At 47.6% G+C, this 20,122-nt stretch overlaps 7 protein-coding genes across 7 annotated transcripts; 3 read left to right on the top strand and 4 right to left on the bottom strand.

Moving 5' to 3' along the window:
- The first annotated feature begins 6,679 nt into the window (after positions 1 to 6,679).
- Positions 6,680 to 7,894, top strand: BDV38DRAFT_225341 (uncharacterized protein). Its single transcript, XM_032052850.1, has one exon. The coding sequence runs from the start codon at positions 6,889 to 6,891 to the stop codon at positions 7,645 to 7,647; it is 759 nt and encodes a 252-aa protein (XP_031908106.1). The 5' UTR covers positions 6,680 to 6,888; the 3' UTR covers positions 7,648 to 7,894.
- A 69-nt stretch (positions 7,895 to 7,963) lies between these two features.
- Positions 7,964 to 9,420, bottom strand: BDV38DRAFT_225318 (ribulose-phosphate 3-epimerase RPE1). The gene is made up of 4 exons (XM_032052849.1): positions 9,235 to 9,420; positions 8,869 to 9,116; positions 8,491 to 8,742; positions 7,964 to 8,406 (listed from the first exon to the last, which is right to left on the bottom strand). The coding sequence occupies exons 2-4, from the start codon at positions 9,109 to 9,111 to the stop codon at positions 8,143 to 8,145; spliced, it is 759 nt and encodes a 252-aa protein (XP_031908105.1). The 5' UTR covers positions 9,112 to 9,116; positions 9,235 to 9,420; the 3' UTR covers positions 7,964 to 8,142.
- A 1,097-nt stretch (positions 9,421 to 10,517) lies between these two features.
- Positions 10,518 to 13,466, top strand: BDV38DRAFT_288118 (uncharacterized protein; the record flags this gene model as incomplete). Its single annotated transcript, XM_032060990.1, has 1 exon — positions 10,518 to 13,466. The coding sequence occupies one exon, from the start codon at positions 10,518 to 10,520 to the stop codon at positions 13,464 to 13,466; it is 2,949 nt and encodes a 982-aa protein (XP_031908104.1).
- Positions 13,467 to 13,807: 341 nt separating this feature from the next.
- On the top strand, positions 13,808 to 14,678 carry BDV38DRAFT_225266 (Sm-like protein LSM2). Its single transcript, XM_032052847.1, has 3 exons — positions 13,808 to 14,162; positions 14,224 to 14,474; positions 14,552 to 14,678. Exons 1-3 carry the CDS (start codon positions 14,149 to 14,151, stop codon positions 14,581 to 14,583), a joined length of 297 nt encoding a protein of 98 aa, XP_031908103.1. The 5' UTR covers positions 13,808 to 14,148; the 3' UTR covers positions 14,584 to 14,678.
- Positions 14,679 to 15,245: 567 nt separating this feature from the next.
- On the bottom strand, positions 15,246 to 15,796 carry BDV38DRAFT_262398 (uncharacterized protein). Its single transcript, XM_032056100.1, has one exon. It carries the CDS (start codon positions 15,547 to 15,549, stop codon positions 15,340 to 15,342), a length of 210 nt encoding a protein of 69 aa, XP_031908102.1. The 5' UTR covers positions 15,550 to 15,796; the 3' UTR covers positions 15,246 to 15,339.
- A 1,345-nt stretch (positions 15,797 to 17,141) lies between these two features.
- Positions 17,142 to 17,643, bottom strand: BDV38DRAFT_262397 (uncharacterized protein). Its single transcript, XM_032056099.1, has one exon. The coding sequence runs from the start codon at positions 17,546 to 17,548 to the stop codon at positions 17,336 to 17,338; it is 213 nt and encodes a 70-aa protein (XP_031908101.1). The 5' UTR covers positions 17,549 to 17,643; the 3' UTR covers positions 17,142 to 17,335.
- A 58-nt stretch (positions 17,644 to 17,701) lies between these two features.
- Positions 17,702 to 19,511, bottom strand: BDV38DRAFT_297341 (glycoside hydrolase family 32 protein; the record flags this gene model as incomplete). The annotated part of the gene is made up of 2 exons (XM_032063109.1): positions 17,702 to 19,056; positions 19,119 to 19,511. 2 exons carry the CDS (start codon positions 19,509 to 19,511, stop codon positions 17,842 to 17,844), a joined length of 1,608 nt encoding a protein of 535 aa, XP_031908100.1. The 3' UTR covers positions 17,702 to 17,841.
- Between the last annotated feature and the right edge of the window lie 611 nt (positions 19,512 to 20,122).

The raw sequence follows: 20,122 nt of genomic DNA, 5'->3' as shown, positions 1-20,122 counted from the left end.
TATTCCCGTTACCTCCCTAAGGGCGCCTACAGCGGGAAAGCCTTAGGAATATTCGGTACCAGCGTTACGTACCCTAAAATACCCTATTATCGGCCACCTGAGGGAAAGTCCATGAGACGCAGCGCTCCGTTCGCTGTACAACTTGACCCAACTGCTCCTCACACCCACTTCTCTTGATTTTTAGGCCCTGTTAGTCGTCCTCATCGCTGCCTCTATTGTGACGTACAGCCCGTTCGGGTCTCAGCTAAACTTCCCCCATCGACTCGATGTCTGCCACGTCGTTTAGCTTCCACCTATTTGGGTTCTTTCGTCCCCATCCCTAATCCAAGAGGTGTCCTTGTTGGGTCAGTCGCTTTTTCACTATCAGCTCATGGTGAACCGATTATGAGACAGCCGATTTGAACGTTAAGCCCGTTATTATCGTGGGAATGAAGAACCCGATCTTTATCAGTTCTAAACCGTTTGTCACATTTACAAGATCCAGGTATAGTTCAGGAGTATAGTAGTCTTCCCGCTACAAAACGGAATACTGGGCTCTATCTTCCGGAAGGCCAATCCGTGCAATCAGAATTTGGGTAACAATCGATATGCGCCACGTTCTAGCTTGACCACCAGAAAATGTTCTTTTAGTCGGCTCGAGTCGTGAAGGTTCCCAAGTTGTATAGCTATTACTCAACAATGGTCGCAGTGACAGTAACCTACTCCCCGAAATTGAGCAGTCCCATGGTACGCCCGCGGGAGGTTCCCAAGGTTCCGTACAGAATTTCGACTCCGTATATTCGACATGGTTGCGGGTATACATACGTAATCAGAGTTCTCCTAATTTTCCTCTCTTCGGAGGGGTATTTTCGTTCTTCTTTCGGCTTCTGAGTTCTGCGATGGCTCCGCCTCTATTGTCTGCGGTAACCGGACGATCTCGAAACTATCGACGAACGAACGATCGATCATTTGACGAGGGATAAAGTGGGACTCCTCCGACTGCCCAACAGGGTAAATGATCTGATCACGTGTCGCACGTGATAACGGGTGCCAACCAGGTCATCAGGCAGAAGGTCACGGCAGTCGCGGGTGAACAACAACACAGTTGAAAGTGGAGCTGTAGCAGTACTATGGTACTCCGTAGTAGTACGGCCTGAGAGATACCATACCTCATAGGCGCTTCGATATCCATCATCATCATCATCATCATCATCAAACTCATTACCTATAGCCGACCACGATAATGACTAACCGATGCAGTTTCAAGTATTCCCCTCCAACTATTATGCAGTGGTCGCTGCGATTCCAGCGGTCAGGGAAAACCCTAGCCCGCCGTTGTTTCATCTGTAGGAAATCCGACATCCACCGCCAATCCACAGCTAAGTCACCGCTTTTTTGAGTCTTGGTATATCCATTCTTAGTAGCCAATACTATGTGCCAAAAAGTGTGACTCAGTCCCTTCACATACCCGATTCGGCTCTCGTTTGTTCCTTAGCCATGTAAACTCTCCTCATTATTCATACCGTCGGACTCAATTCAGTCTAGAAGGAATCTGAGGACGCTCGGACTAGATCTGTGCCTGAATTGCTGTTCACCGGCTTTAGAACGTCTACCCCTCTATGACGAAATGTTCGAGAAAACCGCGGCAGCCTCTTAGTTACTGCTCCACCACGTTTAATGAGTTTTTTTTTTTTTAATTATTATTATTGTTTTGTCTGCTTTGTGAGTACTAAGTACTACCCTGAATGATCGGGTCACTACAATGAAGTGGGGGTTCATCCGTCTCCTACTGGATGAATTTTCATAGTGAGAAACAAAATCTAATTATTCTCCGGTAACCCGACTTCCCCCCCTCTTCTACTACTAAGTCGTTCCCCTTTAGCAGATTGATGGCCAAGATGCTATCATCCAATACATCCGTAACAACCCAATCGCCTAGCAACAACCACGAGAGAGGGAAAAGGGGGGGGGGGGGAAGACATGTAAGGTACAAATAAATCTCATGATTGTATGGTGTCCAATACGTACCTGATCACAATATCGCAAAAATAGCTCCTCTAGCGCTATTCGTCCTTCCAGAAATGTCGGAGCGTGCCCTCGAAGGGAGAATAATCCTTTCATCTGACAAATAGACAATCGACGTGGCTATAGTGGAACCCAGGGATCGCCGTCTGTCCTGTCACAGTCGAATGATAGGGCCAGGACCTCTGAGTGTTGGTACACTAGTATTCACTATCTGTGATTTTATGCATCTACACCTACACAGGCAGGTACCAATCCTGGACCGTCCCGCGTAGGTAGTGAAGAGCGAAGCACAAGGAATCTTCGTAGAAGCTGTCTGCGGAGGGGTAACCGAGAAAGAACAAGGTACGTAGATGGAGAACCCGAGGCGTACTATGTCATGAAGCGCTCCACTTCGGAAAATTTGAGGTTGCACTCCGTCGAAGAACATATCAGCAGTAAATGTCATACATATCCGAGTGCCCGATGCAATTAGGTGCCTCAGGTGCTGATTCATGAGCTAGAGAGGTATAGTGTGATCTGACTTCGTATCTTGTACTCATTGGTGGAACCTAAATCCATATGATGGGGTCGATATACCTACCTGAGGAGTAGATGATTTGTACAATGACCGAGGGACAATCAGTGCGCAGGACGTTCTCCAGGCAAAGTGCCAACGCTCGGAAATCGATCGACCTGAACAAGAGAGCAGGTGGCAGTACCATTATCCCCTCAGAAAGCTGAACCTACGACAGCAAATCATTCTCCAGTGCCCAATACCAGTCTCTGCCTTACTCTGATCCCTGCAGACAGCGAGTGAGTCAAAGACTGCTCAAACATCGGATACAGACTCCGTATGCGTGTGAGGATATCTCGAACGCAAGAGCTCTCGAGAATCAATGTAGAAGGTTGTCTGTGCCTGGCCAGGCTCTGCGACGCCCCATGCTGACCACCATGTCGGATACATAATACACGCTCTTATAGAGCCACCTTCATGCTCAGCAGCTTTCGTTAAGGTTCCGAGACGCAAGCCCATCCGTTTCATGTGGCACAACCTTTTTCAGCTCGATGCTCATGGCCACATTTGGAAATCTGCTACCTTACACTTGGGTATCTCGGGCGAGCGCCTCAGTTAGCCACTTCCACTGCGCCAGGTTTATCGGGGTGTTGTGGTGGTGGTAAGGCACAGGACAGTTCAGCCATAATTCCTACAGTTCTCTGAACAGGATATCTGTCGATGACGCGTCCAACACATGTTGGCAGCCTTGAGTCTTCTCCAGGCAGAGAAAAAGCCTTGGACTGGACAAGGTTTCAGAATCAGAGGAGTTGTATTTGATCACGTAGGCCTTGGTTTATTAATGGAATAGGATGATAGGGTGCGCTCAGGCCTCAATGTCAAAACCTAGATTGATCGGTTGTCTACGGAACATCCGTCAGAATGCCAGCCTTGTGGCCTGACATCGGGAGCGACAAAAGTGCAGCATGGAGATGAAAATGCTGAGCCCAGTAAAAGCTCAGAAGAGAGGCGAAATAATCATGCCAGGTAGGCAGAAATACGAGAGATATCCAAAGATAGTATTATCGCGATGACTTGTTATCGATTGTACAAGAAACCCGATTCATGACCCCGCAGATCATGTGCGAAGACCAACAGAAGGTCAAAGTCACAACCTCAGTTCGGCTGAAATTGCAGGTCAGTAAGTATGAGTCTACCTGCCTAGCCTAACCCATCGTGTTCAATGGCACGGCCGGGATTACATCATTTTTCTAGTAGTGCTCTTCAATCAGGGTATTCAGAACCAACGCTCCCTGAGAACGCTTAATTTTCAGAAACCCATCATTTGGATCATCATTTACTTTGTTTCTTGCCGAAACACCCTACCTACTCCTTTAGAGGCATGATAATCTTACAGGAAATAATGACAGCAAATCATGTATTCTGTGTCCGAAAAGTTCAGGAGGGTAATTACTAGATTGGGGTCCGAAATTTCTCCGCAAACCGTTCAACACTTTCAGCCCGTTACGCATTGAGGAATTCAACGGCTGTCTCCTAAATTTAGCGTACTCGGAGATTACCTCTTACCAGTCTAAACTTCGGATTGCCAGTGTACCAGAAAACCAAGTTGGAACTATGCGACCAAGTGCGAAGTAGACACTTTCACATGAGCTCGTATTGCACTTTCCTTTTGCGTCATGTGGATCAACTCATTCGTCGGCTCCGAGAGAGATCATACTAGTCAACTACCCCTATTCTTAAACACACTATATGGCGTCTTCGAGCCATGCTAGCAAATTTAATGGCGAAGATCATCAACAATAGATAATGGATCACAGTGTACGGAGCAGAGCAGCTGAAGCTTATAAAGTAGCTTAGTTCGTGGCACCGTGCCGGCAACCTTCTTCTCCAATATGATACTCGACGACCCGAAGAGCAGTATACTATGCGAAGCGCCTTAGTTTCTCGCCGTTCTCGCCGCGTGAGGGACTAATAGTGGTACTGTGGCTATTTTCTACTTGGGAATACCACTCAAACTCCTTGAGTCACAAAATAAAAATAAAAATAAAAATAGCGAGAAGGGGTAAAAGCAGGCGGAGACAAAGAATAAGGTTGTATCTACAAATGTGTGGACACTATTGTATATAGTCGCAAGCCGTAAACCAACTATTTAAATAAGTAACAAAAGACGTAAATGGAGATTATATTCACTCAGATTATACACAACTACTTTAAACATATGTACAGAGTGGTTATAGCTTCTTTCCTCGTACCCAAACGTGGAGACACCTTCCAAGTATGAAGCACATTATCTCCAATCTTTAAAGTACGACGGAGCATTACTTCGACACGACAGTATCTTTGTGTCGTGATCAAACCAATAACCGACAAAGGTAGCAGTACTCTTGAGTGCTATCTGTGAGTACACAGAGATAACTTACTGCCAACTCCCCAGCAGCGAAGTCCTCATACATAGATAGTTTATGGATTACTTATCGCATTTCACTACCTTTATCTATTGATGCCGAAACCAAGAGTTTTATTGTTGAAGGTTTTAAATGTCTGCAATGCAGTCCAGTCAGACTTCACTAAATAAGGCAGAGTCCATGGTGTCTCAGTATCCAACCACATATATCCACATCATTTACGACTGAGCTACTTTCTTCCCAACACAGGTCATGGGTACCATATTTTATGTGACCGCTATAGATCTACACTACACATGATCAGATGTGACTATCCCTTCTTATCTTTGCTTTCTATATCACCTCCACTATAGTTTCAACCAGGCATGTAGTGCAATCAGTATACGTCTATACTTAGCAGTTTAAACAGCTGCTATTGTCTACTATCTGGAATACTATGCACTGACACTAATAGTCTCCATGTTATACGGGCTCAAATACCTCGGCAAGCTGTTAACTATTAAAGATACAATGACTTGACTATATTCATTGGAGTGAATAGCGCATGATCTTAACTCGGTCAGGCATCTGACCAACAGTCCATTGTAGAATAACGATTCTCTGTGTATAATTTGCCAAGTGGTTTGGTAGAGCGAAGTCATGCCAGCAGTGTGTTGTGTCTTCCTTATGTTGGGAAATAATTCGATATGTGCCTTTCCAGAATTCCCAGAGTAGTTCTCGCGCTGAGAAATTGGGAAGAGCATGCTTAAGTATGCTGACAGGAAGATTGGAAGAGATCTTGGAGAGTTTATCATCTGATGAGAAGCATACGGATCAGTCTTTTGCAAGATCGAGGTCGATACTGCATCTGAGGCCTACGCTATAGATGATGAATGGCTAATATAGGTAGCTACGAAAGCATTATAGCTCTTATCCGAGAATATACAAATCGAGATTGTATATATGTAAACCCTTTATATTACTGCAAGAAAGCACTTTAAGACTTAGCTCTACGCAAGAGAAAGGTATGCGGGTTATACTGAACACCGCTGTTATCAAGCTTCAGAGATATATATATTGAGGTAACTTGAGACTGTACATACAAACGATCCACTATCCAGCATTTAAAACCTTGGAATACTTTCCCACAGGCTTATACTAGACAAAAACCATATATTCTGCAGTGACCTCAAAACATCGATGAGAACTTGGTTTCTGGATGTGGGAAGAGACCCAGCTGACGTCAGGTTGCCACTTTCGGGGCCCATTTCCTCCCAAACGGCGGGGAGAGTGACTAGAGTCAGAGGACACTGACATAAGAAGACCACTGGTCTTTATATAAAAACTAGACCCCCTGCTTCAACCTATTCTCACCCGTTTTCCCTCTACTTTTTCGTGCTAGCCAGTGGATGAGAGATATATCAGCTTGAATATTTCCATATCCGGCATCTCGTCAACACGTGACTTCGCGTGGGCGGTCAACAGCCACGTCATAATACGTTGCAGAAAACGAGTCCAATTAATTTGAGGGTCTTTTTGGAGAAAGAAACGCTGGTGGGACGTGCTTCCACCCCCCATGCCACTTTTCATCGTTCCCCCTGAATGATTATCACCATATCCTCACTGTATTGTGAGCAACCTTAGCCCTTCGACCTAGAGGGCACCATTTTTCTTCTTTACTTTTCTGATTTCACTTCGCCATGTCCGATTCGACCCTTTATCTTTACACCTCCCTTACTGCGGGGTCGTCCCATATCGTCACCGCTACTGCACGATTGGAGACGATCCTCAAGGCCAACAAACTCCCTTTCCGCGCAATTGATGTAGCCACCGATGACGCAGCCCGGAAGCTCTGGGGTCGTCGCTCCAAGGGTAGGAAGTTACCGGGTCTGGTGAAGTTTGGCACCGTCGTCGGCGTAAGTGGTCTTTGTTCCTTTTACCCCCTCCTGTCCTCTATATGCCGTGGAATTTAGCAATCGGTCGGGGGATGATGAACGATGATCACGTATGACTGACGATCGTGGAACCCTACAGGACCTGGAAGAGATCGAAGAATGGAACGAATATGGTGAGCTGAGAATGCAGGTCAACAGCGTCGAAGATTTTGGTGATAGTATTCCTGTTACGAGTGCCGTGGCCACCCAACCCGAGTCTGGATCCGCTGTATCCACGCCCGCATCAGAACCTTCGGTACCAAAACAGAGTACAATCAAGATCCAGAACCCGCCCGCGAAGGAATCTCAGAAAGACGACTCCATCACGGTCGCACTGCGCCAGGCTAGCGAGGAGGCCGCCGCCAAAGCTAAAGAAAGCAAAGCTGAGAAGGTGACTCCAGCTGCTGAGCAGAAGCAGCCCCTCCCTGCTGCCATCGAGGAGAAAAAGGATGGAGGCGCAGATAGTGTACGTCGGAAATCATCGGTTGCTCCCGAGATCGTCGAGGGGGGCAACCCAAAGCGGCCACCTCTGGTGCCAGAGGTTGCCGCGGTGTCCTCTGCCAATTTTCATGCTGATAATGCCGAAGCACTAGGATTAGTTGAACATCATCGTGGCTCCATCGTTTCTGCCACGTCCCCGGAGGAAAAAGCAAAGGTCGCTCAAGATATCCGTAAGTCGATTTCTGGCGGTCATGCAGAGATGTTGGAGTCGTTGCGCGACGACCAGGCGCAGAAAGCTGGTCAGGAGGAAACCATTGATGAAGAGTCAGAAAGTGGCGAGGATGTCGAGGATGCTATGAATCGAAAGGCAAAGAGACCAGGTTCCAATTGAATGGCCCATGATAAGCCTTCGTTGGACTGCCGCTGATTGCTTTATGATACGATGGACACGCCCCGACATTACTTTTACTAGCCCTGTTCTTTCTCCTTTCTTTTTATTTTCTACTACCCTGTAAAGATACCAGCGCATTGATATCAGTCATTTTTAATCCGATAATTGTGAATTTCAAATGTTGTGTATTCCTTCTTCATCGTTCAGGCGTATTTACTAGTCTATGCAACTCATCTCTAGGTACATTCTCCATACCCGCTGTATTGGATATTACCGTATACCAACCCTTGCCCGCCTATTAAACCATCACATGGTCTAAAGCCAAGACGAAGACTGGGATCAATAAAAGCCTCCGAAAGCGAGGTAAAAAAGTAAAAGTCGGAAGAAAAAGAGGGGGGGGGGTTTTGAAAGAAAAAGAAAAGAAGGGTAACCATTATGGGCTATGCGCGATTAAACTATCGTGTCACATGGAATATGTAGTAAGAAATAATATTCTTAAAGCTTTTGGCGTTTGTTAACAGCTTCGCGAAGCTTTGCGATGACGTCGGCAGGATCCTGGGCGCCAAAAACCGCCGAACCAGCGACAATCACATTGGCTCCAGCTTCAGCGGCCTGGTCCACCGTCCCGAGCCCCAGTCCGCCATCAACCTCGATGTTCAAATTAGGGTATCGCTCACGGAGAGCCTGCACCTTGGGCAGCTCGGAGGCCATGAATTTCTGGCCGCCAAAGCCCGGGTACACGGTCATGACTAGGACCATCTGTGGAGGAGGTTCGTTTAGTATGGATTAAGTTATGGGGGGATGTTGCGGGGGTTTCTTTTATGTAAGAATGATGTCACTTACATCTGGGCGTTCTTTTTCGTCTTCACTCTCAAGGATGTCCCACAGAACGTCCACCGGTGTGTCTGGCTTAATAGCAATACCGGCTTGCATGCCCTCCTCGTGGATGTAACGGATTAATTCCTTCGGGCTCGTCTTGCGAGTGGTTGTCGAGTCGGCGGGCTCGGTGGCTGCGACGGAAGCTACGGCGGCTTCGTAGTGGAAACAGTAGAGGTCGCATCCGGCATTCTTGAACTCTTTGACCCATTTATGTGGCTAGATATAAACATGGGACGATTAGCCGGTCGTTCTTCGAAATTGTACGGAATAACCGGAAAGCTTAAAAGGTGATGCGCGAAAACGGTGCGGGTTATTGAAGCTTCAGGAGCAGGTATTTCTCACCTCCATGATCATCATATGGCAGTCAAAGGTACCCCGGCCATGGGGCTGGGTTGGACGGTCGACGTGAGACCGGATCTTGGTGACAACGGGAGCTCCGAAGGTGATGTTTGGGACGAAGTGGCCGTCCATAATGTCGACATGGAGCCAGTCTGAGCCCTGGGCCATCTTCGTTGAGCATTCGCTTCCTAGAGTCGCGAAATCCGCGCTCAGGATGGACGGGGCAATGATCGCCGGCGGGGACATGATGTCTGGTAGGTTCAGGAGTTTGTATGAAGGAAAGGAAGCAATTGACGGGCACGGCGGGGCACTGATCAAGGGAAAGGATAAGCTTCAAGGGACGATGGGGAGAGAAGACCGGTTATATACCTGTATCAGGAATGGGCTGTGTGAACAGCACAGGTATGGGGAAAGAGTGGATATGTGTACTCCATCAGTAGGCAGGAAAATGCCCATAAAAAAAATTAATCACCGGCCATTGATATCACCGCCATTTACCGGTCGACGTCACTCCGAACAGCCAAATCCGGCAAGTTGGATATTGATGATAAGGGCTAGGGCCAAGACTTTCACGTGGACCACCCCGGTGGGGGGTTGCATTAGGGGGAGCTTCGATGCCTGAACGGAGATCGAGACTCAGGCCAGACAGGATCACGGGAACCGGCTTCCTGCCATAGATATGCCGTTGACCACTTTGGCCGCTGCTTCATTGGTAATCTCTTGACTTGACTCAACACTGACTTAAATTAGTGCCAGTTCACCTCCGGCGGCCCAATTTCCGATGTATTGGTCGGCTGACCTCGTCGTACACCGGTAGTCAACCAGTTGTTGGGCTGGTTAGAAGCGGAATGACTACTTTTGTCTTTCCAGAGAGACTGGTGATGATGAAGACAATGTCCGACAACCATACTTGCTACCTAACCATCATTAATTAACCGCCTTTCCAAAATAACGTTGGGTGGGGATGACACGATCTACTGATTAATCAGAACACCCCTCAACAGAAGTTCTAAAGATAGATTGCCCGGCGCTTGTTGTTCACCAATCACACTCAACTTAGCTTCCAGTCGCTAAGCATCATTCGTCAAGAGCCGTTCTCTGCACGCGCCCCCCACCTATTGGTGTGATATCTGTCCAGCGTGCTGGATGTCACTTCTGTTGTACCTCTCAGAGTGCTGGAAGTCCTTCAGGGGTGAAGCGCCGCCTTTATAGCAACCAATGGTAGCCTCTCTGAATTGCCTATTTCCAAGGATCCCCGGCTTGTCGTGCGCAATGTTGCAGTAGTTTCTGCACAGATGATGGGTGGCGTGGACGGCGTCTCCAGATCTTCCCCTCTTTCTCTCTCAGACCTGGGTGTATTTATCAGAGCCATGCGCCACGGATCGATCGTGATCATCACCTACTTCTTTGTGGTCATTTTACCCTAATTTTCTTTTTCCTTCTTGTTAGTTTTGAACATTTGTGCCTTCGGCTCTGTGAGCTAGGCTGTCCTTCGTTGTATCCTTTGCTTGCGCTGGTGGACCCGTTGATCGGTGTCGAACGCAGTTGAAATAATATACCCTTAGAACGTTTCACTTTTGGCAGCATCGGCTTATGCTGTAATTCCTTATTCTCTATCGAGAGAGAAGATAAAGAACCACACATAGGGAAACATGACTGAATCATTGCGCTCTGCAACAGCCAGATGCCCGCCTCCTCGGCAGGCCCGAGGGACGAGGCTTAATACCATAATTGAGGATTCTCGCGAGGGGGAATACTCGGAAACCCCGCGTCACCGAGGAGCTGGTCTGGACAAGACTGCTTCTCAGCCACAGTTAAGGTTGAAGACCAGTGGTCTGGCGCTGGCGTCTAGACTAAACCGTCTGCTGTCTCCCTTGTCTGCTGGAACTACCTCCTCTTGCTCAGATACAGAATGGCAAAATCAAATGCAAACATTTGATGATCTGTACGATGCAACCGACGAGGAATCTGAGATGAGTGATGAGTGCACTTCGATCTCTAGTACTCGCCCACCAAGTCTGGTGACGCCTACGACGAGAAATTCGATTTCCCCGACTAGTCGCAATCGCTATCCCAGTCTTACGATTCCCTCGCCGTCAATGTGGCCGTCTCTTCAGGGCGCCCCGAAAAGTTCACCAGTTCCCCCAACGCCGCCCCCAAAGATCCCAGTTTCCCCAGCAGCTTTATCATTGCTTGGCCATTCTGTACCGGCCGCGCATGCTCCTCCATCGCTGGATGGTAGTGTCTCATCGGACCAAGTCTCCAACATTAGTGCTCCAGCTACTCCAGATGTCCAGTCACTTCCTGATAATGACTGGAATCCGCATGAAATCCTTGTACGACCGGACGTCGAAGGTGAAGAAGATGCAGATCTTCAAAATCCAGAGACAGGATCAGATTTACAAAGTATTGAAATCGCAATCGAAGACACCGAAGAGGATTGGCGACAGTTTCTCGGAAACTTCCCTCGAATTCCTGGCCAGGCGAGATCGCCCCCCGTTGCTGACCCTGTCCGAGAAGATACACCCTCTGACACAGGCGTGCATCTTCCTGAAGATGCGTTGGCAATGTTAAAACACATTCCGCTGGATATGACCCCAGATCCTTGGTCAGAGACTTCTGAAAGTAATGAAGAGATGTGGCAGATCGAAACGCCAGAGCGACCACGCAGTGCTGACGATGCGACCCCCGCATCGGACCTCTCTGGATATAGCTTCAGTAGACTCAGTATACCCTCCCCAGGTGGCTTCTTTGCCTCCCTTGGCCCAAGGGCTCGTCACACTTGGTCGATTCCCAAGTTAAACAACATTCCTTCATCTGCCATTGCTGAGAGGTTTTACGATCTTCCATTCACCCGGACCGAAGGGGAAATCGTTGAGCAGGTCATTGAATGCCCTCAAAGGTCAACCGATGAACAGCTAACAGCTGTTTATGACCCAAGTGGGCCACCGACTGCGATCAGGATCTCTTCTGAAGATCCGGGGTCCTATATAGAACATGCGGAAAGCCCAGTTAGTGACGATGTTGACGGTGTGTATGAGATTGCAAGACCAAGCATGTATAATCCGGAGGAGCGAGATGAGAACTATGAAGATGAGTTGCAGAAGAAGGCAATGGCAAGCCTAGACCGAACTAGTGTCTGGCTCGCAGCCCAGTCGTCCTATCTTGCTGCCCTGTGTGAAACAAATCCCGCCAATACCCCGGTAAGCGAAAGAGAAGACTGTATGGCGATCGCAGAGAGTGTGACACAAGCCGTAGCACAAGTCGTTTCTCAAAAGTCTGTCCGATTTGACGAGACAATCCCGGAAGCTCCCAGCTCCCAGCCGTCAGCACTGGCAAGCAAGGACTCAATCTATTGGAGGGGGTTCCAATCGATCCGGCGACGTGCTAGCAAGGCAGACACTTTCATGCACCGAACCATGCGCTTCGACGCTGTGCAATCAATTCGACTGGGTCTGCCTAATATGCATATAAATAGTTTGTTGGGCAATTACGAATTAGTTCGTCCCGGACGTCCTCCTTACAGAGGTCCATTCTCTCAAGCACCCAGTGACTCAGTGGTGGGTCCCATCTTGGAGGAAAAGGCGCAGTTCGCCATGCTGGAGAAGGAGCAGTTAGTGCTTACCCAGATTAGCGAGCCCATGTGGGCCATGGACGCACTTCGGTACCTCAATGGTGGTCATCTGATTGCTAGTCCTGCTTTCAGGAGGCTCGCTAAGTCGAAGTCAGTCTCAGCAAACCATCAAAGACCAGGTTCAGGTCGCATTAGAGTTCTAGACCTCGGGGGTCATGCTTCGTGTGAGTGGGCATGGCAGATTGCACATGACTACCCTAGCGTCAAGGTTTACACCGTCTTCACCGAGCACCAGGCGGTTAACCGTGGTATCAAAGGGCCCGCGAACCACCGTCAGATTTCCGTGCAAAGCCTCTGGCAACTGCCATTCTCGAACAATAAGTTTGATGTGATCTCAGCTCGTTCACTGCCTGCCTTATTGAAGAGCGAACGCTCCCCTGGTGATCAGCAAGACGAATATGACCTTTGTCTTAAAGAATGCCGTCGCTGCCTGAAGCCAGGGGGGTTCCTGGAATTCTTCGTGATGGATGCACAGATATTGCGCGCAGGGCCTTACGCATCTGCCACGTCGGTTGAGTTCACATACAACCTTAAGACGCGGGGCTACGACCCAAACCCTACGAAGAACTTCCTCGGGCGTCTGCAGAAAGGAGGATTTGTAGGGACCAAACGAGCTTGGATGTTCTTACCAATGGGCAACGAGCCTGCGGTCTCCCCTGTTCCTAGGGAGACACCCGAGCCTAGAGTCAAGAGCCAAATCAGCGAGTGTGAAGCGGTCCAAGGCCCGATCGGCAGCACAGCCGATGCTGCGAGTGTGACGGGTCTATTTGGTGGGTGGATTTGGGAGCAATGGTTTCTCAAGTTGCAAATTGAGATGGGTCGAGAGCAGGGGAGGCTGTTACAAGGAATTGGAAGCGTTTTCGATGAGGGTCGCAAGAACGGCGCTGGTTGGACATGCTTGTCCGGTTGGGCGATGAAGCCGAGGCAGAGGAAGCAAAACAGGTCCCGAAAGAACCGTGAGAGCTAAGGATTCGCTCACACTTTCACCCCCCTGTTTTTGTCTCTGTTTGGGTCTGTCCTTAGTTTGGTTCTCGTACGTCCAACGATATAAGTTAGCTATGATACCCATATAGCGCCCTGGTGGCGAGTATTAATGTAATGTACAAGATCGATTGACGCCGAAATTCGAGCCTCTTTTCCAAAGCTCATGTTATGCGAGAGCTTTTGAGGAATATAACTAACTTCGGGCGTGTTGGGCAAATGTACGATACAGGAGCAGAGCTCATACCGGAACTATCTTTCAATAACACGTGTAATAATAAAAAGTAACAATACTTTTTGCCTGGAATTAGACACCTATATAGAAGTTGTATTCGTTCGTTGACAGCTTTCTATTGGATTGGGAAGACTCTGAATAACATTGTTTGGTCATTGCTACTAGTAGTGAAGCAAGCTTGCTGAACATGGACACAAAAGTCCATTCTCACGTGACACCCGACCGGCAGCAGATTAGATTGCGACTGACAACATCACATCAACGGCGTTATATTCCCCCACATTTGCGCTCTGTCCATTGTATCCCGAATTGCTCGCTGGGAAGTGCAGGGCAATTGTACTTACCGTCCACACATATACTCCACGAGGCAATGCGATAGCCCTATAAACACCGAAACCCCACCTGCACCGTCAATAACCTTCCCGCCGCAACCATGCTCTTCTTCAGGTATGCCGGCCCACGACTGGTAGATCAAATAAAAGAAGCAAGCTTGTCTGACCCAATACAGTTTCTTCAAGACTCTCACAAACCAGACCGTGATTATCGAGCTCAAAAATGACATTCGCATCCGCGGGATACTGAAATCCGTCGACCAATACCTCAACATCAAGCTCGACGATGTGGACGTCCTGGACCTGGACAAGTACCCTCACCTGTCGTCCGTGAAGAACATGTTTATCCGTGGTAGCGTGGTTCGCTACGTTGTCCTGCCCCGGTCGGAAGTGGATGTCGGTTTGCTGGAGGATGCCACAAGACGAGGTAAGCCTGCGATTTGCGTTTTCGTTCCGCTGGTCCACACCATTATCGAACCATTACTGATATCCGTTCTACTACAGAGGCAGCCAACCAAGCCGGAAAAGCCCGGTGATCGAAGTAATCCGAAATACAAAAAGAGAAGAAAAACCGACCATTCTAGTTTAATCCCTTTACGATGCGACGTCGCTACTGCGTGCTCCCCGGAACGAACTGTCTATGTGAGGATCGCCATGGAGAAGCCTAGGATATGAATACCGGTCTAGGTGGTGGCGGAAATTGAATATATTTTTTGGTCTTTGAGATGTCAAAGGAAGCTAAGAAGGACGCTAAGGATTTGAAGATCCTATTCCTGTCGAATAGAGCTGATGCCTTCCCTGCACGCAGCAGCTTAGGCTATGTCTACACGTATGAGGCACGGGTTCCTTGCCGGTACTTTACAAATTCAGACATCATTCAACCGTACCGGTGAAACTAAGTTGAACTCGAGGCAAATCGTAATCCTTATGTGGTATTTATATCTAGACCCTTATACACCCTCCTAATATATAGATATAGTAAAAAAAGATACTATTATGTAGTGTTTTTGGTAGGTTTAGTTGATATAACGGCCGGGGATAAGGTACGATAAGAGAATCCTCGTGATTGTATATAAATTCGATGTTATTCGGAAGTGTAGCTACAGTTCGCATTTCAGAGAAACAAACACACGTAACTATTACTACTTCCCTAAAAACCTTTTACAGGTTGGCGTCATTCTAACGCCGCCTCGGATTTTGAAGATAAGACCTCATATTCAAGATGATTTTATCGTTTCGAGTACTCGATTGCGGTGATGGCCTGAATGTTGAGCATTTCTTGGGTAAGACAGTCATATGTTTCTCGTCTTAATACCCCATGAACAAGGGAATAGGAAATTGGAAGCAAAACAAGGTATTGTACAAATATCACAAAAGCCTCTCCACATTGTTTCAGTTGAGCATATTTTCCGGTGCTGATTTTGGCCATGTGCTCTAGTAAATTCAAGGGGACTATTGGTGTAGGAAGTAGAACTCGGGGTGCTAGTGAAGCTGTCACCCATAATGGTTGCTATCTCGGAGGTTGAAAGATTCCTAACGATTCAGCCATCGCTGCTGAAGCTCCTGTTTCAACTTTATGAACAATTGCTAATTTAGAAGGTTGTCTGGGTGTCCAGAAGGATCGGATTGAGAGGATTAAGCAGGTATAATACGCAGAGTTTTAAGGAGTAGACCCTCATACATTCATTTTTCATAACTATTGATTTGTTAATTTATATTGATTACCATTTTGTTGACGGAAGCTCTATATTTACTACCTAAATAGAATAGGTGAAGGCCGCACAATTTCCGTTTACACTAGTGCTATACTGTACTGGTGGAACTAATTTATAGAGATCACTGTGGAAGGGATTTCATAGTGTCAGTGGTCAACATCACTTCTTGGGTTATACAAACCACAGGAGCAGTTAAATCATCTAGTAAAGCTCATCGAGCACTATTCTATGCGGGAAGAATTGGGTAACTTATTCGTGATATTTACCCGCAGTATAGGCTTATATCGAATTCCAACTGCCCAATAATGTGGATATTAGAGGACCTTAGAGAATTGATACGCTGGTCCCAAGCTGAATATTGCTCGTAGCAGCTCTCGTTGGCAAATTCTACATCGATAGTCTGAGCTTAATTTGTCCATAAGATGGATACGTTTGTGCTAGAGGGTCCTTCACCTGTCTAGAGCTCTATTTTGTTCACTGATTTAGCAAAAGTTCCAAGGACGGTTTTCTCTTTCTGCTCCATCTCTCCTTGTCACCGGGTCCAGACAAAATAAGGATTGACAGATTGAGAGCTCTTTCTTGATCTTTTGGATGGTGGTGCTTCCACCTGAGAGCGCAATGTTAGGGTTTGTTTAAAAGCTTTGGTGAGCCCCTAGCGAGCTTGTATGCCGCTTTTGACTGAGTTTCAGTCAGCGGGCCTCAATATCGCACGAGAAAAACGCCAGTTCTCCCTTAACTTTCTTGAAAAGGACCAGGATCCAAAAGGCGACCAAAGGTCAGGTGCACTTACCCAGTCTATGGCTGATTAGATGCGAAAAAAAACTGGAAGCAATGATGTCGACGAACTGTGTCTATAACAAAGTGGTGTGGATCAATAGGAATTCAGCAGTATCAGACATAATATCTCCTGGTACGTTGTTGCATAATAATCTGTAGCAACCAAAAGCCTTCTGACAGAGCTGATATGAACCTATCTTGTGTAGCAAGGCCAAGAGCAGGAGCGTTCTGTTTTTGTGGTATGGCTCCGGAAACAGGCCTTTCATAGCTCCTAACGTACAAGCGAGGATGTAGGTTAATGATTCTTGAGCTGGGTCATAAACATACACTAATGTAACTTCATTGGAACGTTCTTCTTGCACGCATCACCTTTTCATTGTTGATTGGTTTGTACCTTCACTGGCCTCGTCCGCATGTCTACTACTCGCCATACCCTTTGTGAGGATTTCTGAAATATGAATCGAGTAAGGATTAAGGCTCTTCAAATCAACATTGCGCCAATCTGATCGATTCTATCCCTAGATCGCCGGTAAGCTAAGTACAGCCTTCTGTGACTGCGAAGGCACTTGTAAAAACCACGTTTCGTTGTTATCATACTATGAGTTCTGTACGAGCTTCTCTTCCTCAACTACCAGCCTGAGCCAATTCACCAAGTTGGTACCGCAGGTTGGGACAACCTCTTCGTGAAAGCTTTCCGCATCTCTCGTATAGTCTGACCAGCTCGAATCCCTCCCCCAGGCAGCAGTTAATCCCAACCAAGATCTTTGTGAGCACACGTGAAACCGAACGGATCTCTTCAGACAGCTCTGAGTAATGATTCCAAAGCTGTGTCAGGCTCGGGGGGCCTGGCGGCAAAGCAATCGCCTCTCGATTTCTCCATCCATGTGAATCTTGCTATGCCGTAAGGTCCTTGGATATAGTATGGCCCAAGAGCCATTGCCACCATTAACAGGTCACTCATAGCTTTCCATTCACTGAATTGGAGGGCCCGCAAATCAGAGTGCAGCATCGGTTCCACCGTGCCAAAGAGAGATTCTTGACCTTCTCTAGCCTTTTCTATTTGCCCCCCGGCTCTTGGATCTTTGAAATGACGTACACACTGACGTTTATCTTTGTATAATTCATCCATGCGCATGGCTTAGTATCTAATTATCTATCGTAGGTTTTAACTTGGTTCGTTTCGTTTGATGTAGAAACTTGGACGACTTTTAGGGTACCACTTGGGATCCTTGCACATCTATTTTGGGAATCTGCGCGATGTTTTCTTGCTGCAGTGTATTATCTCCAATGCATATGGCTTTTCTAGTTCCAAGTCGAGGACACCTTCCGGATGCCAAACTTGACATTTTCAGTGTTTCCACCATGCGAGAATAGCTGCGCGAAAGTCGCATTTCTGCTGGGGAATATCTGGGCGGTCAGAGTCGACTCTCCCTGACCTCCAAATACTTCAACACTCGACCAATCGACCAGTATCCGAAGGTGTACAATTCCCTCGGAATTTGGAACCAATGGCGCATGGTATACCCTCGCGAAGGTCTCGTCAAAAGAGACATCACCTGACTTTGTTCGATCGACGAAGATATGCTGGCTTGTAACGTTGTAGCCAATTCGGGTTTGCTGTTTCCAGTCAGAGGTCGCTTGGACAATGATTCCGAACTCAGCTGCACCGCAGGGAGAGAATTCCAAGTCGATATCTAGCGTTTTACCCACAGAGCCGAGATCCTTCTTTCCTTCAGCGAATGACTTCCAAACTGAGTTTCTCGGGTGGCTCTCGATCGATTCCAAGTTGGAATACGGTTGCTGAATCAAGGTTGGCTTCTGGCCGATTGTCTTCAAGGACAGGTGTCGAGGAGTCGCCATTCCGCCGTGCCAAGGGTATGCTGGGATTTTCGCGTTGTACTGCCAATTACTCATCCATGCAATCACACTACGATCAGTGTCCGGCAGACCGTTATATGTAGCAGCGGCGTAGTAGTCTGGACCCCAATCCATCCAATTCGCGGTCTTGTTCCCCGGGTGAACACTTTCATCATCGGCAACAAAAGTCGTTCCGTTAAAGTCCCCAATGAAGTATTGTGTTCCCGAACCGACTGTGCCTGGTGGCCCTCCAGGGTTGAGTCCCAACACTAAGACCCATTTTATGTTCGACGCATCGTTGTCGAGAGCGAGAGGGAATAAGTTAGGGCATTCCCACACACCACCGACGGCGTTGAATGGCCCAAATTCACTCGCAACTTCCCAGTCCTTCAAATTGCCGGAGGTCCAAAGTACAAGCTTATGCAACTTGGCCACAGCAGTCACCATGATCCATTTGTGGGTTTGTTCATGCCAAAACACGAATGGGTCTCGAAAGTTCTCCCATTCTTCTTGGTATGGTGCTGGTGGGACTTGGAGAATAGGATTTCCGGCGTCATAGGTTGTCCATGTCATACCATCGTCTATGCTGTATGCAATTGACTGGGATTGCTGATTGGCTTTCACCTTCTTGCCACTAGGTAGAGTCTGCGTAACATCGTACTTACCAGATATGCGAGTTAGTCGATTTGTGTTTAGCTCGACGAAGGCACAAATAGACTTACGAAGGAAGTGTACACGGCAACCAAAGGGGTCTTGCCGTTGGCTCCAAACCCACTGGTGTTGTGTACGTCGGCAACGGCGCTGCCAGTGAAGAACATCTCAGTCACATTTTGGGGGAAACCTCGGGCAAGGAGGGCAACGGGCTCCTCTTTCCAATGAGTCAAGTCATGACTCGTCGCATGGCCCCAGGACAAGTTACCCCACTCAATTCCCGCCGGATTGTGTTGAAAAAAGAGGTGGTATGTTCCATTGTGGTATACTAGCCCAGAAGGGTCATTCGTCCACCCTTTGGCAGGGGAGAAATGGAACTGGGGTCGGTAGGGTTCCTTATAGTCCATAGCCCATGTGGGGCTGGCCAGAAGGCCCAAGCCGAGAGCTTTCAAGAGAGCGACCATGGTATAATCATGAATATTGGGAAAGAGAAATGATTTGGCTGGATCTCACAGAATCATCATTTTTATAGATCGTATTTAGAACACAACGACACGTGATCTCATTCCCCAGGGGGCCCAAACATTCTCCAAGCCGAAGTTTCTTCGGAGAAATATGAACTTAGTTCCACAATGCTATCTCATTGTCCTTGTAGTGGAGGTAATTTCTTGGCGCGGTGCACTGGCAGAGTAATTCAGACGATGTTGGTGCTTCATGTAGACGTCTGAACCCCCAATATAAGAGAAAATGCACGAAGCCTGAACACCCTTCGACTCGATCAATGGTGAATAATTTAGACACAAGTGCATCAATCTCATCTCGAATAGAATAGATAAATTGAAGAAGAAACTTATGTTTTTACCAAATTCCGAACACTTCGTAAATTTTGGTGGTGCGAATATGGATTTGTGCATGCTGCAGGCTATTTTGACGATCGTCTCCAGGAAACGAATCGAACATGGCGGCCGCCAGATTTTCACATTACAAATATGCCACTGACATTACCCTAGCTGCCATGGGCCATTTCATGACCCATCGTCTCGCGGTATTATCGTCAAGGATTTAGCCGCGGACA

Source organism: Aspergillus pseudotamarii (genome assembly GCF_009193445.1).
Source record: "Aspergillus pseudotamarii strain CBS 117625 unplaced genomic scaffold BDV38scaffold_92, whole genome shotgun sequence".
Classification (NCBI taxonomy): Eukaryota; Fungi; Ascomycota; class Eurotiomycetes; order Eurotiales; family Aspergillaceae; genus Aspergillus; species Aspergillus pseudotamarii.
This window is presented reverse-complemented; position numbering and strand designations above follow the sequence as displayed.